Raw genomic sequence first — 23,251 nt, 5'->3', positions numbered from 1 at the left:
TGTTACATGCAAAATATCCTGTCCAGCACATGAGTCATTTGATATCTGGTAATTTTCATCACTGTCCATGGATTCTGTGTCACTGGTGTAACCCATGACTTCACGCGGGCTTGAAGAAAAGGGAAGGCCTTGTCATTTGCAATTCTCCCACCAGATGACAGCACTATCCAACCTGCCACAGCTGGTGAGACGGCAAGGTGAGTTTGTGGAAACTTTCTTCCCTTCTCATCATGGAGGGTCGAGAAATGATCGCTTAGGTTTATTCAATGTCACTGGTGTTGTATCTATTTGAAGTAAACAGAGGAAATTCCAACTCAAAATTAATATACACATGAAAACACCTGCTGTTGTGCTAACAAAAAATGCCAGTCACCCTATCTCTCCATGACGTCATTGGGAACACGTTATTTTAGCCCACACATCAACGGTGTAACACGTCACTGATTTAACACTGGAATTTGTAACACCAGTGACACATTGGCAGCATCAACTCGTGACCAAAACAGTACATTTTGCTGATTTAATGTTCGTTTATACAGACCAATAACATTAACTATGTTATTATAATGTATGCATTTCTGGCTATGCATGTGAGGTACATTCGCTTCTCCATTGGATGTCTCTATTCGCTCCAAGACCAATCGGAGCTGAGCTTGCGACTTACTGCGCTGTGATTGGCCAGAATGCTCTAATTTGACTTAGTCTGGTGATCTGACTGGCCGTATGTTCTCTACCAGGTATGGCTCCAATGAAGATGATCAATGCTGAGAAACAGAGACAATATTGGGCACGACGCAATGTCGATCTCCCACGTCGTGAGCAATACGTGGGATCGAATCAGCAAATTTACCAAAAAGACATCATAAGCGGTAAACAAAAGAGGGTGGCTGACATGTCCACAGAAACAGCTTTCGAGGTTGAAGAGTCGCCAACAGCAAGAGACCAGTAAAGCCACACCATGTCCATGCTTCAAAAACATGGAAGTTGATGAGAAACTGGCGTGGTGCTGCCAATCCTGGAAAGGCAGTGAGAAAAGCTCTCACGTTCCATTTTGCTCTAGCAGCAGATATCAAGAGACGATTCCAAGAATCCAAGAGTGAACGCCAGAGACAGGGCTTTTGCATGTTTGTGTCAGCTAAAGTAAGAAAGAAGTTTGCTCAAGAGTAGCTGGAATTTTCTCAGCGGAGATGATGTTCGGATGATGATTTTGGTTGGAAAATATCTCAAGTTGTGAACACAGTCTACACTGAAAATGAGGCATTCTTCAAACGTGATGATAACATCAGAATGACTCCCGGTGTTAAGAATACCATAATGCGTGGTAAGGTCAAGAAGCAGCGCAGGCTCCGATCAGATTATCTCATCAATCTTCCTCAAACTTTGCTACGGAGAGTACATTCGCAGTCAGCTACTCCGCAATCTGCCGACTCAGACCACTTTGGGTGGTTGAACCCATGCTGCTTGTGTAAGTGACATGAAAACATGAAGTTAATGTCAGAAAAACTGGAACAGCTCCGAATCCTTCCTGGCATCTGATTTGGAAGTGCTGGTGGATGGCATCGTATACGAGAGGATATTAAACACTTTGTCATTATGGCGTATTTTGTGTAGATTGGTGACAAAAAATTTAAATTGAATCCATTTTAAATTCAGGTTGTAGCAACAAAATGTTACAAAAGTCAAGGGGGTGGGGATGAATACTTTGTGAAGGCACAGTATATCAGGATAGGCCAGAGTCCAGCTCGCAGAATGTTCATGAGATCACGTTGGGGGTGAGTCTCCCCCATATATGATATTTTTATTGATTGGAGATACCATATCAAAGGCAACCCAAATGCTTTCATCTTGACCCAAGGTGATCAGATGATGGAACTGGCCAATGAGGATGACCAGTACATCTGTGTCAACAGTTCACACCAGACACTTGGTACAACCGTTCAGTATGGCATCCTGATCCTGCACATGAATTGGTAACCCGGTATCTGCTTCCTCATGGTCACATGGCAGCATTGAACGAACAGTTCCTCGAAGAATGGCTGTGGCACCAGATGTATTGCCGATTTCCTTTTCTTCAGGGCAGTCTACAGTGGCTGTCTTGTTGGAGAGGAATGGAAAAAGGTCGTGTTTGTTGGTTGGATCATGTAAGAAGTCAGCCCAGTTTCCTGGGAGCTTGTTCTTACCAGCAACCGTTCTCCGAATACCTTTTCCTCACTTTTCTCTTGTGGATTATTTGATGTGGATGTGTACCATACCACATCAACTCTTTAGGAGTGTTCCAACTGTTTCATGATGTATGGAACAAAGACACAGCATACTCATCAAATGTCACAATGTTGGCGGAGGGAAACAAGTTTACCACAGTAGCTAGCACCTTCAAGAAGCTTCACATCAAAGGAATCGGGAGGATCTTTCAAGGTGGTGCTGAACCAAAATGTTCAGTCGATCAGATTTCTTTCCCACATTCAATTTTCCACCATCAGAGGTCAGGTCAGGTATGGGAGGATGCGCTGGAGCAGCGCATCGCTGCGTTCAGTTTCTGCCGGTATTCCAGGGGCCTCCGTCTGGCCATCCCCCAGGCAGATGCCTGGCCCATCCCCATCTCATTGAGATGCTGATCAACCTGCTGCAACCACCAGGCATGTGTTTGGCCCATTGGCCTCCTCCACTCATGAGGCTCCCTCGCTGAGAGAATCTGGTGAGGAGGATCAGCGTCAGAAAAACGAGACATGTCCATATCGCCACAGCTGACGCTCACGGACTATGGAAGTAACAAATCTCATTTGAGTCTCTTCGCAACTGCTTGTTGGACACAACGTCCGAACAGCGATAGCCAAGGATTGGCCGAAGAGACCTGGTATCAAAGGAATAAAATCGCTGTCTCAGATCCATGGTCAGAGTCCAAGACTCACATCCATAGAGCAACACTGGAAGCACCAACGATCTGAAGACTCAGACTTTCAGCCTCCTGCACAGGTACCGGCAGCACCACACACCATGATCCAGTGAATCCATGATTCCCCAGGCCTGACCCAGATATCTTTTGACCTCTGGCTCACAGCCAGCAGAGACATGAATATCACTGCTAAGGTTAAGTGAATCTCTCCATGACCTCAACATCCTTGCCACAAACAGGTATAGACAAGATAGCAGCATCAAAGATGTCATTGAAAGGCCGGATCTTAGTTTTGACCCAAGAAACCCATAATCCCAGCAGCTACGACTCAGCAGCAGCACCTCAAGGGCCCCCAAAAGGATATCTGGAGTCTCCACAAAGATGACTGCATCATTTGTGAAATCAAGGTCAGAGATCATGACATTCCCAAACGACGCACCGCAGCTTGATCTCTCTGACATCCTCCTCATAATCCAGTCCATACAAGTATGGAAAAGTGTGGGAGCCAGTACACTCCCCTGACAAACTCCAGTAACAACTGGAAATAAGTCGTACATGGTATCACCACATCTTACAGCACTCTCAGTACCAGACTATAGTTCAGGCATCAGATTGATCAGCTTTGGTGGCACCCCATGAAGACCAAGAATCCTCCAGATGGCATCCCGATTCACTGAATCAAACGTTTTGCAGAGCTCAACATCGGCTGCAAACAGCCCCTGAAAGTCTCATCTGTATTCGGAGAGGACCCGAAGAGCAAGAATACGGTCATTCATTGACCCATTTGGTGTAAGCCTGACTGCTATGGACGCTGGTGCTCAAGCAGATGGTGGCGAACCCTATCAATAATTATCCAAGCAAAAACCTGAGAGCACTGAGAGCAATATCACCCCTCTGTAGTTGTTGCAGTCCTGGCGACCACCCTTTCCTTTCCAGAGATGAAAAACAAGGCCCCTCTTCAAGTCAGTTGGACTGATGCCTGTGTTCCAGGCAGAGCACAGAACTGCATGCAACGACATGAGTACAGCATTTCCACCAGCCTTGAGAAGTTCAGCATGGATGTCATAGATCCCAGGAGCTTTACCCATTTCAACCGGTTCACCGCACTGTGTTTCCACAAACGAAGGTGGATCACAGTTGATTGGAGTGTCAGCAACAGGGATAGTAATACCCCAGAGATCCACCTCGACAGCTGGTGGATCAGCCTGGTACAGCTGCCGAAAGTAACTGGCCCATGGGCGTTCACTTCAGACTCCCCTGTCAAGAGTCTACCACACTCGGTTCGAACTACAGTACACTGACATTGGATGGCCTTGGAGGAATGCAAGGTGCAAATTCCCCTGTAAGCAGGACGAGAATCACTTGACCACAGCTGATGCTCTCCCCCCCTTACAGTTTCCTCGCACATAGGCATCCTAGTCCACCCTTAGCGCACGTACAGTTTTATGCCTCAGCTCCCCGAACAGCTCAATTCAGCCTTGCCCTGCAACTCTGGTCAATGGTATCCAGTGCCCCTTGAGAGACAAAATTCTTCTTTACCCTATGGTGAATTCCAAGACATCCACCAGCAAAATCAAGAATGGTGGTTTTGAAGGCACTCCACAAATCTTCAGGATTCCCCAAATCTTCAAAGAGCACGTGGTCATTCTCCTTTGCCACACCACCAGTGTTGGAATACCAAGTCCAGCAATGAGCGTACGGGTGCTGAAATCGTGAACCAGCCACCTTAAGTCCATGACGTCTTCCAACATCAAGGAACTTATTGCTATTCTGGTTCACAGTTCCAAACCCATGGGGACCAAGACATGTCTCATAACCATCCCTACCAGTTCCAGTCAATGCATTGAAATCCCCTAAGACGAGAAGAGTATCTCGCGTGGGGCATTGATCAACAACAGACTCGAGCATGGCATATAATGCCTCCTTCATGGTGAGATCACTCGCCTCAGTCAGAGCATAAACAGAGACCAGGGAAATGACACCCAAGGAGTGATTAATCCTCCGTCTCATTATAAGCTGTTAACAGGTTGTAATGTTGACAGGTGTTACCTCAATTATCATTGGAGTCAGCTTATTGGACACAACTCCAGCAACTCCTTGCGCATGGTTACCACCAGAGCCATCAGACTACGACCAGACAAGTGTAACCACCCGCCATGATCTCGCCACAATCTGGTCTCCGAATCTCAGAGAGTGCCGCAATACTGATTTCCAAATGCTTGAGCTCAGATGATAACAGAGACAGGTGATTATCCACTTTTAGGGATAGGACATTCCAAGCACCCACCCGAAGGGACCGCCTCAGGTTCACCCATGGAGACCGCCATCTGGTGGACGACACCTCAGCACCACCTCGACACACACTCCCGCAATCTGACCCGGAAGGTTACCCCATGTTTTTCCTCATATCATTAAAGATTGAGGGTTCCTAAGGCTTTGCTCCAATTCCGTCATCCGGTGAGCTGCCCTGTGGAGGGCACCTGCACAGGAGGTACTCCCACGGAATGGGTTTTCATATTTTTTTGTGCTTTTCGTATGTTTTGTGGAATAAAGGGTTTTACGGTGGCCGGAGCGCAAATCCTGCGACCAACCTCCGAATAAGAAGTAACCCAACTGCAGGAGGACGTCCGAAGACACAGTTGGGCACTAGATATGGATGGCCATTGGCTCACAAGGAGCTCCTCCATCCTTTGACAGATTTTGTTTTTAATCCTGCTGGGTATCCATATCATTCACCCTCCTCACCAGGAAACTTGTTGGGGAGACGGTTTAGTCTCCGCCAACCGGACCACGAAACAGGTTCGTACAGGTTTACTTGATACCTGTAGCAAGTCACAGATCTGATCTGGCCTGACCTGACAAGGGAACAGATCTAATCTGACCTGACATTCAGCATCAAAGAGTGGAGTGGGAAATGGATGGTGTTCATGTTTGAAGAATACACTCATATCACTCTCCCTCTGCTGCATTACAATATACAAGTGAGAGAAGAGAGCAACATCATTCTCCAGCAACGAGATCTTCCCTGCTTGTTTCATCTTGCATTTTGGATGTGGGCATCTGAAAAGAGGAAGAGCATTCTTCTTTATGTGCTCATGAATTGAGCATGTAGTCTATTATCACTTCTTTGTCATATTTGGCATGCTGATCCCTCCCTATTCCATGCACTGTTCACAACATGTTCACCACAGACTCGTCCAAATCATTGTGTCTCGAGCCAGTAACTCATCAGTGTCATCAAGGAAAGGGTTTCCCAGGTCACTGATGGCATAAGCCAGACTCAGAGCATGCTCCCTGAATGTTCTCTACATGGAAGATCCCCCTTCCTGATGATGACTGCACTCTTATTTGGGCCCTGAGTAACCTTGCTTGTTCGGGCCCTGAGACTATCCACTTCCTGAAGGCTGAAGGATTCTCATTCAGACCGTCTGCAACTCCAGAGCCCTTGACCACTGCATTGTTTTGCTCATACGCTTGGTCGATTGGCATGGCTGAGAAACTGTTGGTGGTTTTATGGATAACTTGGTGACCATGTTCCTCAAATTCCTTGAGAATAGGTGCTGGTAGACTCTCCATGTCTCGGATGTGTAATGGGAGCCACTGTGCATAGTTGTGGTGGTCTAAAGCGAAGAACCATGGAACCAATGCCTTCAGGCTTTCCACGTACAAAGGAAAAAATTCCTTGTGGTGTGATGTGATGAAGATGATATCCTTGAGCTCCATGTTTAGAACTTTATCCCAATACTGAAATGTTGGACTATTTTGGACCATTTCCTGCCTTCATGCCTCCTTGGCTTCATCATTGTGTGGTCCTTCAGTGTTGAGGAAAGCATATTGCTGTAGCTTTTCCAGAGCCAAAGCAGTCACCTGGTGAGCTTACCTTGTTCTGGTGAGATGTAGGGTCTTCAGAAAAGAGTGGGCAGTGCCTGATGAGGCAATACCATGCTTGAGTCAGAGCCGTGGTCCAGCCAGATCCATCCAAGTAGTCACCATACATTTTCCATATTGCCATTTCTATGTGTCGACCACCAAACATAACGATGAATTTGTCCTCCCCATGTGTGTCAGGTAAGTTCCACTGAGTGAACTTGGCCAGTGCATGGAGTGGTGCATCAAAGGCTATAACTGGCATTTATCCAGGATTGAGGAATTCTGTAGCCCAATGCACCACATCCATTCCATGCTTGACCATAGCTGATGTAGCTGCCTTCTCATAGAAGAGGGACAAGAGGAGGCATGGAAGGAATGCAACGCTGACCAAGACAGTGTCACCCTTTTCCACTTCGTGTTCCTCCAGGATTTTATCAGCATGCTCCAGCCAGCTCTTCTGCTTCAGTTGTGCACCTGCAAGTTGCCCATCTTTTGGTGCTGAAGCATTTGATAGCTTGGGGACTGACACTTTTGCTCTCTTCAGAGCCACAGCTGGCACATTGGTGAAGCTGCTGCTGCTGCTGCTGCTGCTTCTTCTTCTTCTTCTTCTTCTTCTTCTTCTTCTTCTCCTCATCATCCGTATGATCCGCATAGTGATTTGGCACATGTTTTACGCCGGATGCCCTTCCTGACGCAACCCTGGTTACCTCTTACGACACAGGGATATGGTACACTTATTTTAACCAGGGTATACACCGGCCCAGTACACTGGTACTCATTTCGCCGACCTCGGAAGGATGACAGGCTGAGTCAACCCCCTGGTGTATTAATTCAGTGGCCCAACGGGGCTTGAACTCGGGACCTTTTGGATCCCAAGCCGCTGCCCTAACCACTGCGCCAACACCAGGCTATTGGTGAAGCTGTCTGGCATCTCATAATTCTTCTTGTCCTTGGAAATCCAAGATGGCCACCATACTGTATCTTGAGAAAGTGGTTCCTATTAAAAATTGAAATCTAAGGAAATGGAAAAAATTTTGTGCTTTTGTCCGGAACATCCACATCATTCTCACATCTGGTCCTAAGCTGCCTGACTAAACTACTACTATTAATGTCACAGCCCCATTTATTTCCACCATCTTGTTTATGGCCTAATGCTTACAGAAACCATTTGACCAGGCCTGATGAAGGTAATTTGGGTAGGAATTAATAATTTATTCAGAGTGCCAAAGATAACTCACCCACTCTTTACAAAATATACCGTGGGATCTTTAACATCCACCAACTAATAATGCTCGTGGATGGTACACTCAGTTTAATGTCCATCCAACTGTCCTCACTACGACCAAATTTATAGCAAGAGGGCTGCTGATAATGCTGCTATAGTATCATTTGAGCATGTTAAACCATGCCTACACTCATGTACCATCGGGCAGTAAAGACGTAGGTTTTGGTACAAGTTGACATCACTGCACAGTAACCATGGTATAAGGATGAAAGTGTACTGGTTGCTATTTTTTCTTTTTTTTAAAGCTCACATCACCATGAAATTATGAAGTAAAGACAAAGCATTTGGTCATAAATGAATAACGACTCAATAATTTTCCCCAAAATTTCTTAACTGGCATCTTACGTTTTTGCTGAAGTGATTTTGAGTCTTAGTGTCACTGTACGTTGTTTGCAGCCTCGACAAGTTGCGGAATGCAGTAAGCAATGAGCATGAGAAGATCAAAAAGCAGAGCTTTGAGGCCGGACCTAAAGCGTCTCTTGGATACGGTGGCCGCTTTGGAGTGGAGCGTGACCGAATGGATAAGGTAATGCCCTATATCCGCAGAACATTTATACCTGCGGGTGAGATCATATCGGATGTGGAAAGAGTTAGGCTGGTCGTGATGGTCACGCTTCTGTGCACAGCATTTTCCATGTCATCAGGAAACATCTTGTGCACCGATTGCTTTCGGTACAGATACCGAGGCTCATTTAACAGCTGAATGAAAGAGGGTGCAAGTAAACAATACTCACACTGGAGTGGCAAGGGGCACGGAACAAGCAGACATGGGATCTCAAGGGAATGAGACGAGATTAGAAACACAGGAGTGAAAAGTGGGAAAAGAGACAGACACATGAGGTTGGAGGAAAAAAGGGATAAAGAGCTCGGATGCATGGAAAGTTTGCACTTGCAAGGGATTTCACAGGAAGAAGGTCAGTCGGTCAACTTGTGTAGTCTACCTATTTCGTTCTGGTTTCAGTCCAACAGGGTAGAAATACAGTGTTGAACGAGAACGGCACTCGGTAAAACACATACTTCTGCCAGGTCAAACCGTCTACTTTTTGTATCCCACTGATTAGGCCGGATCTGCATCTGGACCTTAACCAAAATCTAATTAGCTTGCCTTATTTTTGTCACTTCCTCAACTCATCCATACCACCAAATTTGGTCATTATCAGAAGACAACTTTAAAAAAAATTGTGCTATATATCGTTTTTGGGCCCCGTCTTTCAATGGTGAAGAATCAGTTGAAAATTTTCAGATCCATATCCGGATCTTCACCAAAAACTAAGCATTTCGTCCTTGTCACACACCCAACATGTCCATCAAATTCCATCCGAATCCATCCATTAATTTTTGAGATATCCTGCTCACAGACAGACAGGGGCAAAAATATAACCTTCGTCCAGCTTTGGGGATGTAGGTAATTATAGATTCACCTTTTAAAATACTCTCCTTGTTACCTCCGCCACCGAAGGTGAAGGAGGTTATGTTTTCACCACTTTCTGTTGGGTTGCTGAAATAGGTGACCCTTATTGTCAGTAATTCTGTCTGTTTGTTTGGATGTTTGTTCATTTGTAATCAGCATAATTGGTAGTAAACGTGGGCGGATTTTGACCAAACTCGGGTGGTGGGTACATCTTATGACCTCGTGCTTTGGAAATTGTGATGGTTGCTAGGGACGCTTTGGTTCCCCAGCAACAACCGAAAAACCTTCAAAATCGGTACCGTTCATGCAAAATCAATTCCGAAAGCCATTATCCTACGTAGGGTTATGAAATTTGGCACAAATGATCCACAGATGATGCTCTATCAAATATATTCCTGTTTTTGTGATATATGGAATACTTTACCCGCAGCACCCCCTACAATTATGGTATGCGCAAAAATTGGCGAAAATTGAAGGCCCCCCTAGCGACCAGGTTAGTGTATTGATACGAATGAAACTTTGCAGGTTCATGGTACTCAATGAGTACTACAACTTTGTCTCAGGACATATTGACCGATTTTGCTTCGGTCATTGGTCAAAGGTCAATTAGTGCAAAAATCGATAATATGCGAGAGCTGGAGGTGCCTTCACGCCAAATGCTACTCCTCCTAGGGTTATGGTCGGATGGTCATGAAAATTCACACTAATCGTCTGGAATACATTGTGCACAAACGATCAAGCCGGATTTTCGATTTAGATCTTTGTTCACCCACAGCACCCCCTCGAACTTTGGGGATTTCCGATTTCTAACCGCATTTTCGGTACTTTTCATTCAAATGGATACCGAGTAGTTATCAGGAGATGGAACTGAATGAGATTTGATATGCATAATCTTAAGGTGATTCCCTATCCACTATTTGACATCGATTTTGCTATATATCTTATAGTTTCCATGCTCGGCGACCCATCGCCGCCTACCGGCTTGTCTGTTTGTTTGTTTGTCTGTTTGTTTGTGTCCATGATATCTCAAAAAGTTGTGGACGGATCCGGATGAAAATTTGTGCACAGGTTCAGTGTGTGACAAGGACGGAGTGATTTGATTTTGGTGAAGATCCGGATGCGGATCTGACTACTATAATATTTTTTTACGTGATTCTTCACCATTGAGAGATCGGGCTAAAACGATATATAGCACGATATCTCAAAAAGTTGTGCACTGATTTTAACGAAACTTGGTGGACAGGTTGGGTGTGTTGCAAGGACGAATTGATTCGATTTGGTGCAGATCCGAATCCAGGTCTGGAAACGAGAATTATTTAATTTTTTAAAAGTGATTCTTCTCCATTGAGAGATAAGGCTAAAAACGATATCGTACTGTATCGCATGATATTTCAAAAATGTATTGGGTCCAATATGTTCTCCTGGATCAGGCATTGCGTGGCGGAGGTATGCGCTCTACCCAGTGTCTTTCTCATTTATATTTGACGTGTCTTTCTGCATAGATTTGTTGGTGCTACAAAGCATACTTTGTTAAATAAAGAGTCTGTTTTACCTCCAGTCCGCGGTGGATCATACATACAAAGGAGAAGTGTCCCAACACTCATCTCAGACCGACACAGCTCTCGGTTTTGGTGGAAAATACGGTGTGCAAAAAGACCGCGTGGACAAGGTATATACTTGCCCAAGGCATGGATTTACCCTGATGGTGCAGACATGTAGCCCATCTCGTTTTCACCTCATCATAAAAATGTTCTGTAGAGAGCAAGCTCGGGGCGATCATTAATTCTTGCGTTGTCCTCTTTCTTAACAGAGTGCCGTTGGGTTTGACTACAAAGGTGTAACGGAAAGTCACGCTTCACAAAGAGGTGTGCTCGTCTCTCTTCTCTCATCGATGGTCTTTGCTTTCTGAACATGGAGCTGCCAAAGGATGTAGATGTTTGCCTGTGCATCTGCACAAGTCTATCTATCTAAAATCGGTGTCTGTGCATGTATTTGTCATTGAGAACATATTAATTGATTGATTGTTTTCACTGCACGGCTAACACAGATTACTCGCATGGTTTTGGTGGTAAGTTTGGGGTGCAGAGTGAGCATGTGGATAAATGTGCCCTTGGCTGGGGGCACAAGGAGGAAGCTGCTTTACATCAGTCACAGACAGGTAACAAAAAGGTTTTCAACCTTGACAGTTACATGCAAACACCACACCTACCACTTCAAACAGATAAAGGTCCAGTGTATTTTTGTAAAACGCAAAGAAATCTGAAAACACATTCAGTGGAAGTACCCCCTGTGCATCTGCCCTTCGTCGGGCAGCTCACCTGATCACAGGGTTTGGGCAAATCCTTTGGGACACCCACTCTTTGATGATAGGAGGAAAACCACGGGGTAAACTTCCCGGGTCAGATTGCGGTGGTGTGTGTCAGGGTTGTGCTGATGTGTCATTCACCAGACCGAGGTCTCCTTAGGTTAACCTGAGGCGGTCCCTTCAGACGGATGCCTGGAATGTCCTATACCGAAGAGAGGATGATCACCTGTCTCTGTTGGTTCACGAAAAAATATTTTCACCAAAAAATATAAGTTGGTTCACAAAAAAATATTTTCACCAAAAAATATGTGACTACTATATTCGTTATTGTTGTGTGTCTGTCTGTCTGTCCCGAACATAGCTCCATGGGTTTTGATCCGATACTGATAAAATTTTGGTGGGAGGTTTATATCATGATCTCGTTGTGTTTTCCTGAGAATGGGCGAGGTGCGCCCATTATGGGCAGAGCCACGCCCAAAAAACATGTGTTTTTAGGGGGTAGCCGATTTCAATTTGCATCTTCCCCGAGGGGGTTTGTCAAATCTGACAGGGGTTTCGGTATTTGGTTAGCCCAATGGCACCTGCATAGCCCCACGGAGCTTGATTTTTTTTTTTTCATTTTCATCCCAAGGTCAACGTCACAAGGTCACGAACTTAGAAAATTGCGAATTTTGACATAAAAATCATACGACCGCCCAAACTTTGAGAGCGAGGATGACAATATTTTTTATGCATAATCTTGAGGTCATTCCCCACCTAAAGTCTTGAAACCATTTTTCTCTATCTCGAACACCTTGCCCATGGCGCCCCCTTCAAGTTTGTTTTTACGCTGATTTCATCAAAGTCTGGATAATCTGAGGAGTACGAAATGCCATATAGCCTATATGATGTTATATTGTTCCTGGAACGTTCCAGAGGAAGTTTTGCACCAAAGGTCATAATCCTTGACCTTTGACCGTTAAAGTTCACAAAGGTCAAATTTTTAAAGTTGTGGGAATCGAACCGGGTTTTCGACCTTCTTCGACGAACTAACTCCATTAAGCTATAGCACGTATCCTGTTTCCTTATTTTAATGACCACAACATTGTTTTGTGACCTTTAAAGGTTATGCAAGGGTCAAATTATTAAAGTTGTTGAATGAAACTGGGTTTTCGACATTTTGCAGCTAATAACCTGTCACTTGTACCATATCATGTTGATCATTTCTATAACTTGATCAAACATTATCACATTGTCTCATCCTTGACTTCTGAAACAATCTACATCGTGAAATACCGCTCGTGAACCATCGTCGTCTTCAGACTTGTTATCATTTCAGCTCATGCATTTTAACATTGGTATTGCAGCATTCTGAGGTTTGGACACCGGATAGTGGTGAAATCATGGCAGGTGGTTACATCTCCTATTGGTCTGGTTGCTCTGATGGTTACCATGCCCAAGGAGTTGCTTGCTGTAGCTGTGTCCAATAAGCTGACTCCAATGATAATTGAAGTAACACCGGTCAACGAGCGTATTGTTGCGGGCCGGGGGTCAGGTGAGAAGACCACCGGGGGGGGGGAGGGAAGCTATCTCAGGTTCCCACCAGGCTCCCCAGAATTGTAGGCCGTCGCACATGGATAATTCCGTGTCGCTAACTGACCGTGAATGTGTCGCATGTCGTTAACCAACCGTGAATGCCAATAACTCAACCACGTGACTTAGGATCCTCCGTCGAATTAATCTGGTTACCTAAATATAACCACATGATCTAATTACCAGGGTACATGCCCTCGGTATGCCTTGTCCGAACCGGATCAGATGCAGCCGAGCTACACTGCCAAAGACGTACCGGCTAAAAGGAATGGATCATCGGGAATAAAGTCCTTGCTAGGTTAGGATACGGACCATGTTGGATCAATGAAAGAACAGACAAAAACGAGCTGGGAACATTTCTACAAAGATTTATTACAGGCAGGCGAGGAAAGATATTTGGCACAGTGAATGTTGTTTATTGTTGTCTGCAGCAGGAATAGGAAGAAATGTGAGAGGTGCGGCAATATACAAGCAACTTACAAAAGCAGACAGAGCAGAGTTATCCTGATATAATTCTTGTACACTCTTAACTTAAATGGGGACAGGTGCCAACACACACACACACACACACACACACACACACACACACACACACACACACACACACACACACACACACACACACACACACACACACACACACACACACACATATACACACACACACACACACACACACACACACACACACACACACACCGATGAAGAGGAGTTGATGAAAAGAAAAAGGAGAGGAGATGTAGCTCACAGTCTCGCAATACCTTGCACGATTGCCCGATCGCACCACCAATACGTTTTTTTTGGGGGGGGGGGTGCTCTGTTGGGCAAAACCTCCCTGACAGCTGGCATGTCGTCTCTTGCTTCGTGGCACTTCGTGCAGCTAGCGTCGGTCCAGAGCATGAGACGCGACCGTCGGGCGTGCAGGGAGGAACTTGGGTTGAGTCAAAAGTCAATGGGTGGAGAGAGAGGCGGAGTCCAAAGCAAGTGGGTGGAGAAGTGGTAAAGAAGGCGGAGTCAGCAATGACTTGGTGAAGAATGCGGAGCCAGCAGGCGAATGATTGAAGATGAATTCCAGGCCAAGGTGAGGAAGACGAATCGTCAGGACTGAGTAAGCAGGAACGACGACACACGAACGACACGACGATGACTCTTGAATTTTGACTACTACTGAACGATGACTACTACTCTTCTGGAATGATGATGACTACTCTAACCACCCCGTGACCCGTCCTTTTGTAGATTCTGTGGTGCGGGGCGAGGGAAACAAACCGAAGCGATGTCGTCACCCAAATCGGGCGCTCTGGTTGGGCCCCGGCCAGCACATGGGCCGGCCACCATAACCGGAAGCGGCTCCACCTCACTGCTCTTCTCGTCTTGGGGGAGATGGGGGAGAGAAGAGCAAGATGTTCTTCTCGTCTTGGGGGATTTTACTGCATCGATTGGAACTGATGGGGATGGTTATGAGACATGCGTTTATCCCCTTGGGTCTGGAACTGTGAAGCAGAATAGCACCTAAGTTCCTTGACTTTGCAAGAAGTCATGGACTTAGGGTGGTTGGTTCATGGTTTCAGCGCCCACAAGCTCATCGCTGGACTTGGTATTCCAACGCTGGTGATGTGGCAAAAGAGATTTACCATGTGCTTGTTGATTGGTGACCACATGCTTGTGGGAGGAACTCTGAAGGTGCAGCTTAAATCCAGGAGAATGGTACCATCCCAGCCTCGGCTGGATGGGTGCTTTGGGGAATCCTGAAGAGTTGTGGAGTGCCTTCAAGACCACCATCCTTGATGTTGCCAGTGGATGTCTTTGAACTCCCCGTGGTACAAAAAAGAATTTTGTCTCTCAAGGGATGCTGGATACCATTTAACAGAATTGCAGAGAGAGGTTTAATGGCAGAGCTGAGCTGTTCAGGGAGTTGAGGCGAAAACTGTACATGCGCTGAAGGTGGACAAGGAGGCATATGTGTGAGGAATCTGTGAGGGGTAAGAGCATCACTTGTGGTTAAGTGATTCTCTTCCTGCTTACAGGAGAATTCACACATTGTGTTCCTCCAAGCCTGTCCCTCGGTGTACTGCAGTTAGAGCAGAGGGTGGTGGGCTCTTGACAGAGGAGTCTGAAGTGAAGGCCCTTTGAGCAGCTGTACCAGGCTGATCCACCAGCTGTTGAGTTGGATGTCAGGGATGTTACTGTCCCTATTGCTGATGCTCCAAGCAACTGTGATGCACCTTCGTTTCTGGAAACACAGGCTGCAGTGAACTGGTTGAAATGGGGTAAAGCTCCTGGGATTTGTGGCATCTGTGCTGAACTTCTCAAAGCTTGTGGAAATGCTGCTGCTGAACTTCTCAAAGCTGGGCCTTGTTGTCCCTCTCTGGAAAGGGAAGGGTGATCACCAGGACTGCAACAACTACAGAGGGGTGATGCTGCTCTCAGTGCCAGGCAAGGTCTTTGCTCGGATATTTCTTGACAAGGTTCGCCACGCTGCTCTCAGTGCCAGGCAAGGTCTTTGCTCGGATATTTCTTGACAAGGTTCGCCACCATCTGCTTGAGCACCAGCATCCAGAGTAGTCAGGCTTCACACCAAAGAGGTCAACGATTGACTGTATCCTTGAACTTCGGGTCCTCACCGAAAGCAGATGCGAGTTTCTGCAGAGGATGCTTGCAACCTATGTTGATCTCTGCAAAGCATTTGATTCAGTGAATCAGGATGCCCTCTGCATGATTCTTGGTCTTCATAGGGTGCCACCAAAGCTGATTAACCTGATGTCTGAATTATACTCTGGTACTGAGAGTGCTGTGAGATGTGGTGGTACCATCTCCGACTTATTTCCAGTTTTTGCTGGAGTTCATCAGGGGTGTGTACTGGCCCCCACACTTTTCAGTGTTTGTATGGACTGGATTCTTGGGAGGATGTCGGAGAGATCAAGGTGCAGTGCATTGTTTGGGAATGCGAAGATCTCTGACCTTGATTTTGCAGATGATGCAGTCATCTTTGCTCACACTCTGGTTATCAATTTTGGGGTGCTTGAGGTGCTGAATGAGGAGTGGGATTACGGGTTTCCTGGGTCAAAACTAAGATCCAGGCTTTCAATGACATCTTGGATGCTGCTATCCTGTCTGTACCTGTTGGTGGTGAGGATGTTGAGGTCACAGATACATTCACTTACTTGCAGTGATATTAATGTCTCTGCTGGCTGTGATCCAGATGTCAATAGATGTCTGGGTTGGGCCTGGGGAGTTATGGATTCACTGGATCTTGGGGTGTGGTGATATCGATACCTGTGCAGGAGGACAAGAGTCCGAGTGTTCAGGTCTTTGGTGTTTCCAGTCTTGCTTTACAGATGTGAAACTTGGACTCTGGCACGGGATCTGAGATGGAGACTTAAGTCCTTTGGTACCAGGTCTCTATGGAGAATCCTTGGCTATCGCTAGTCGGACTTTGTGTCCAATGAGCGGTTGCTGAGAGAGACTCAAATGAGATTTGTTACTTGCATAGTGCATGAGCATCAGCTGAAGCTGTATGGACATGTGGCTCATTTTCCTGATGCTGATCCTGCTCACCAGATTCTCTCAGCGAGGGAGCCTCATGAGGGGAGAAGGCAAATAGGCTGACCACGTACCTCATGGTTGCCGCAGGTTGATCAGCATCTCAATTAGATGGGGATGGGCCAGGCATTTGCTTCGGGGATAGCCAGATTGGAGGCCTCTGGTGTACCTGGGGAAAGTGGCTGCAGTGACATGCTGTTCCGGCGCTTGCTCCCATGCCTGACCTGACCTGTATTTATGTGGTACATTGTGGTTAAAACCAATACTCATCAACACTGGTCATATGAAAGCATTCCTTGGGTGTATAATTACCAAGACTGTGTAGCTTATTCAATGGAAGCACAGCTCACTGCAGTCATACTATTTACTTGACACACAATTATGTTTATGCATGGCCATCTTGTTTACATGTCACCATCTTGTTTACCTGTTGCCACCTTGTTTACCTGTGGCCATCTTATTTACCTACCACACAATTCTGTTTATATATGGCCACCTTGTTTACTGTCGCCATCTTGTTTACTTGTCACCACCTTATTCACTGTCGCCATCTCGTTTAACTACCACACTATTCTGTTTATATATGGCCACCTTGTTTACTGTCGCCATCTTGTTTACTTGTCACCACCTTATTCACTGTCGCCATCTCGTTTAACTACCACACAATTCTGTTTTTTATGGCCATCTTGTTTACTGTCGCCATCTTGTTTACTTGTCACCACCTTATTCACTGTCGCCATCTCGTTTAACTACCACACAATTCTGTTTTTTATGGCCATCTTGTTCACTGTCGCCATCTCGTTTAACTACCACACAATTCTGTTTTTTATGGCCATCTTGTTTACTGTCGCCATCTTGTTTACTTGTCACCACCTTATTCACTGTCGCCATCTCGTTTAACTACCACACAATTCTGTTTTTTTATGGCCATCTTGTTTACTGTCGCCATCTTGTTTACTTGTCACCACCTTATTCACTGTCGCCATCTCGTTTAACGACCACACAATTCTGTTTTTTTATGGCCATCTTGTTTACTGTCGCCATCTTGTTTACTTGTCACCACCTTATTCACTGTCGCCATCTCGTTTAACTACCACACAATTCTGTTTTTTATGGCCATCTTGTTTACTGTCGCCATCTTGTTTACTTGTCACCACCTTATTCACTGTCGCCATCTCGTTTAACTACCACACAATTCTGTTTTTATGGCCATCTTGTTTACTGTTGCCATCTCGTTTAACTACCACACAATTCTGTTTTTTTATGGCCATCTTGTTTACTGTCGCCATCTTGTTTACTTGTCACCATCTTATTCACTGTCGCCATCTCGTTTAACTACCACACAATTCTGTTTTTTATGGCCATCTTGTTTACTGTCGCCATCTTGTTTACTTGTCACCACCTTATTCACTGTCACCATCTCGTTTAACTACCACACAATTGTTTTTTATGGCCATCTTGTTTACTTGTCACCACCTTATTCACTGTCGCCATCTCGTTTAACTACCACACAATTCTGTTTTTTATGGCCATCTTGTTTACTGTCGCCATCTTGTTTACTTGTCACCACCTTATTCACTGTCGCCATCTCGTTTAACTACCACACAATTCTGTTTTTTATGGCCATCTTGTTTACTGTCGCCATCTTGTTTACTTGTCACCACCTTATTCACTGTCGCCATCTCGTTTAACTACCACACAATTCTGTTTTTTATGGCCATCTTGTTTACTGTCGCCATCTTGTTTACTTGTCACCATCTTATTCACTGTCGCCATCTCGTTTAACTACCACACAATTCTGTTTTTTATGGCCATCTTGTTTACTTGTCACCACCTTATTCACTGTCGCCATCTCGTTTAACTACCACACAATTCTGTTTTTTTTATGGCCATCTTGTTTACTTGTCACCACCTTATTCACTGTCGCCATCTCGTTTAACTACCACACAATTCTGTTTTTTATGGCCATCTTGTTCACTGTCGCCATCTCGTTTAACTACCACACAATTCTGTTTTTATGGCCATCTTGTTTACTGTCGCCATCTCGTTTAACTACCACACAATTCTGTTTTTTATGGCCATCTTGTTTACTGTTGCCATCTTGTTTACTTGTCACCACCTTATTCACTGTCGCCATCTCGTTTAACTACCACACAATTCTGTTTTTATGGCCATCTTGTTTACTGTTGCCATCTCGTTTAACTACCACACAATTCTGTTTTTTTATGGCCATCTTGTTTACTGTCGCCATCTTGTTTACTTGTCACCATCTTATTCACTGTCGCCATCTCGTTTAACTACCACACAATTCTGTTTTTTATGGCCATCTTGTTTACTGTCGCCATCTTGTTTACTTGTCACCACCTTATTCACTGTCGCCATCTCGTTTAACTACCACACAATTCTGTTTTTTTATGGCCATCTTGTTTACTGTCGCCATCTTGTTTACTTGTCACCATCTTATTCACTGTCGCCATCTCGTTTAACTACCACACAATTCTGTTTTTTTATGGCCATCTTGTTTACTTGTCACCACCTTATTCACTGTCGCCATCTCGTTTAACTACCACACAATTCTGTTTTTTATGGCCATCTTGTTTACTGTCGCCATCTTGTTTACTTGTCACCATCTTATTCACTGTCGCCATCTCGTTTAACTACCACACAATTCTGTTTTTTATGGCCATCTTGTTTACTGTCGCCATCTTGTTTACTTGTCACCACCTTATTCACTGTCGCCATCTCGTTTAACTACCACACAATTCTGTTTTTTTTATGGCCATCTTGTTTACTTGTCACCACCTTATTCACTGTCGCCATCTCGTTTAACTACCACACAATTCTGTTTTTTTATGGCCATCTTGTTTACTGTCGCCATCTTGTTTACTTGTCACCACCTTATTCACTGTCGCCATCTCTTTAACTACCACACAATTCTGTTTTTTATGGCCATCTTGTTTACTGTCGCCATCTTGTTTCCTTGTCACCACCTTATTCACTGTCGCCATCTCGTTTAACTACCACACAATTCTGTTTTTTATGGCCATCTTGTTTACTTGTCGCTATCTTGTTTACCTTCTATACAATTCTGTTTATTTATGGCCATCTTGTTTACTGTCGCCATCTTGTTTCCTTGTCACCACCTTATTCACTGTCGCCATCTCGTTTAACTACCACACAATTCTGTTTTTTATGGCCATCTTGTTTACTTGTCGCTATCTTGTTTACCTTCTATACAATTCTGTTTATTTATGGCCATCTTGTTTACTTGTCGCTATCTTGTTTAATTGACTGCCAGTGGCATGCACTTTGAGATTTATGAATGTTTGATCAAACAAGGTGTTCATCACTGATTGTCCCGATGTTTCCTCCCAGATTACGCCAAGGGATTTGGAGGAAAATATGGAGTCCAAAAGAACCTCATGGATAAGGTGGTAAAACTTTTATCAATAGCAATAGCAAAGGAAAGTAGTTTTACATTTTATCACTTTTTTATTGCCCCATCAAGGCTGGTTTTCACCAACATGATCAGTTGAAATTATAATTTTCTTCTAAGCATTGTATTAATTTGTATTTTAAGGAAAAGGAAATGCAACAAATTTGTTTATGCAAAAGCAGCCACGCCTCATCATCCTCATTCTCTGATTGGTTGCAAAAGTCACATGATTTTCACAGCCAATCAGGGACCCATGGTTGTTCAGGGATTTTTTTTTTTCATGGAAAGATGGAAAGTTTAAAAGTTTGATAATGATCAGATATTGCAATTCCCAGCTTTTGAAATTCGAGTTCAGATTCTTCTGAAGTTGTTTGAAATATTTTGGTTCACAATGTTAATATGACCTTGTCTATGTGCTGACCCTGTCCATCAACCTATGGTTTACACTATTCTTGTATGCTCTCTTTGTTACTTTCTGTTGAACACGAATGTACCATTTACTTTACGACAGTTCATGAGGATTCATGTTACGGGTTTAAGATGTGTGGTTTCATAAGAAATGCAGTCTTGTGCAAGTTCCATTCTTCCTGCAGTCTGCAGCTCCATACGGTGATGTGCAGCAGCTGACGTCCTCCCACCAGGTCACACGACCAGTGGAAGCAGGTACGCGGAGGTACAGATCGTGGGGCGGGTACCCAGGTGTAAACTGGACAATTTCACATGCACGGACCACATGTAACCATGGGATGGAGTCATTGGCACAATTTTGTTTCAACCAGCTGAGCTTTGTTACTGTTATTTTGTCATATGAGCTTCTAATAAATCCTCTAATTCATGGCTCATCTCGTCAGAGCGATAAAGATATTCGTATGATGTAAGCGAAATTGTTTTTGATGACTCCCAAATAATATATATATATATATATATATATATATATATATATATATATATATATTACACATACACATAGATTACATGTATGTGTGTGTATAAATATATATATATATATATATATATATATATATATATATATATATATAAATTTATATATATATATATTTATATCTATATATATATATATATATATATATATATATATATATATATATATTTTGTTACGAATTTGGGAATTCGATTGCACACAACATTCAGGTTCCTTGAGTCAGTTATGTCGATAAGTGCTTGTTCCCTAGATAGCTCACCTTCCATTGTTTAATGGGTAGAAATTGATTAAGTGCACTGCGAGATTCAATTTAATAATTAGTGAGCGATCACAACACAAAGGAAGATGCCCCTCCCCCTTTTCTGCGAAGAGGAAGAAGAGCCCTCCCGTCGTAAATCACGGGATGTAAACAACTCCCTCCCACCCGTGGTTGAGCGGAGGATGGAGCATGAGTCATGCCGGGAGCGGGGGAGCGGGCCGATGAGAATAAAGAAGAGATCCTCTGCTTTGTTTGGGTGGGCTTTCAGTAGTAGGCCTTCGGGTTCTGCTTGGCTTGGGTTAGGGAGGAGGCTTTTTGAAGGCTTTCTACTTTGGCTTGGCTTTTAGTAAGCTTTTTGCTTCGGCTTGGCTTTTAGCAGGCCTTTTGGTTCTGCTTGGCCTGGGTTGAGACTTTTGTTCAGTGAGCTTCGGTTCTGCTTGGCGAGGTGGAGGCTTTTTGCTTCGGCTTGGCTTTTCAGCAGACCTTCAGGGTCTGCTTGGCTCGGTTCGCTTTTTGGGCTATTCTTGGTTCGTGTTGAAATAAAAGAGGCTTTGTTCATCAGAAGAGAGTTGAGCTGGTTGCTCGGCTCGGAGTTCTTGGTTCGTGTTGAGAGAGGCTTTGTTTATTGGAAGAGAGTTGAGCTGGTTGCTCGGCTGGCTCTTCTTGGTTCGTGGAGCTCTTTGTTTTCCGCTTGGTTCCCGGCTTGGTGCAACTCATCGGCCTCATCTTGAAGGTGGTTCCTCGGGGAAGCGACGCATCGACGGGAACGATCGGCGCCTCGTCTCACCAGCACATGTTCGGAAGCACGAGAGGATTCGCTGGAGCTCAGGAAGGATCGTGGCTAACGGCGATTGGATCCAGCTCGCTCTCGCTGGAGCCCGGGTCCGAACAGCTTGAAGACCACATGAGGTGGAGAGGTTCGAGATAGGTTCTGGGTTTCAGCTCATCTGTCCCAGCTGGAGTCAGTTATTAAAGGCATCAGCCACCATTTCTTCGGTGTGTGTGTGTGTGCGTATGTGTGTCCGTGGGCCAGTCTAATAAGTAGGAAACTGTTAAGTGCTTTGTGTGCTGTAAATGATTGTATTGCATTTCGTATCGTCGGTATAATTCTGCTCTCACGTGCTTCCCTAGTTCCCCATTATTATTAATAAATACCCTAATTGTTAAATGTTTTCAGCTCGTCGTGTCGATTCTTTCATTGACTGAGCATTTTGTGTGTTGGGAGTAAGCCGTTGGTTTGCCGTAAAAGGGTGACATTCGGACCGACGGTTCTCGGCGATTAAGCCGCTCGGAATCGCGCATGGGACAGGCTCGCTTAAGTGCCTTGTTCCGTACGAGTTCCGTCGAGGGTGGAATATCCCGGTAGATCACGTGGGTATTTAGGTAAATTGAAGATTGGTAATCGACTCTACCCCACGTCGTCTGCCCATTGGCATATTTCGGTTCTTCAACAAGGACCCGTTGGCCTCGGAGTTATCCGAGCGGTGATCTATATTCCGGGCGATCGGTCGGGCCAACTCGACTTGCGGCTCCGTCAGAACGGTCGGCTCGCGGCCGAGACCCCGCACCGTGACTATATAGATATATATATATATATATATATATATATATATATATATATATATATATATATATATATATATAATGCATGTCTGGCTGTGGAGCACACAACCCTCTCAGCTGTCTTGCCTGGGTTCGAATCCTGACCCAGCTTTAAACTGTCATCCTGGTGTT

General features: G+C 44.7%; 1 protein-coding gene across 5 annotated transcripts in view; it reads left to right on the top strand.

The window, feature by feature from the left end:
• The window catches only part of LOC147025873 (hematopoietic lineage cell-specific protein-like), an 83,081-nt gene that overhangs the window by 41,173 nt on the left and 18,657 nt on the right, over positions 1–23,251 (top strand). For all 5 annotated transcript variants that reach the window (XM_085880783.1, XM_085880782.1, XM_085880781.1 and 2 more), the window contains 6 exons: positions 8,445–8,574; positions 11,018–11,128; positions 11,270–11,324; positions 11,507–11,617; positions 20,255–20,310; positions 20,909–20,978. In XM_085880783.1, coding sequence (XP_085736909.1) covers positions 8,445–8,574; positions 11,018–11,128; positions 11,270–11,324; positions 11,507–11,617; positions 20,255–20,310; positions 20,909–20,978 — 533 coding nt within the window. The remainder of the gene's footprint in view (positions 1–8,444; positions 8,575–11,017; positions 11,129–11,269; positions 11,325–11,506; positions 11,618–20,254; positions 20,311–20,908; positions 20,979–23,251) is intronic.

The sequence above is a fragment of the Eptatretus burgeri genome, chromosome 5 (genome assembly GCF_056783735.1).
Source record: "Eptatretus burgeri isolate ZD-2024b chromosome 5, Ebu_testis_v1, whole genome shotgun sequence".
Taxonomy (NCBI): domain Eukaryota; kingdom Metazoa; phylum Chordata; class Myxini; order Myxiniformes; family Myxinidae; genus Eptatretus; species Eptatretus burgeri.
The sequence above is the reverse complement of the archived record's forward strand: the minus strand, read 5'-3'. Positions and strand labels throughout refer to the sequence as shown.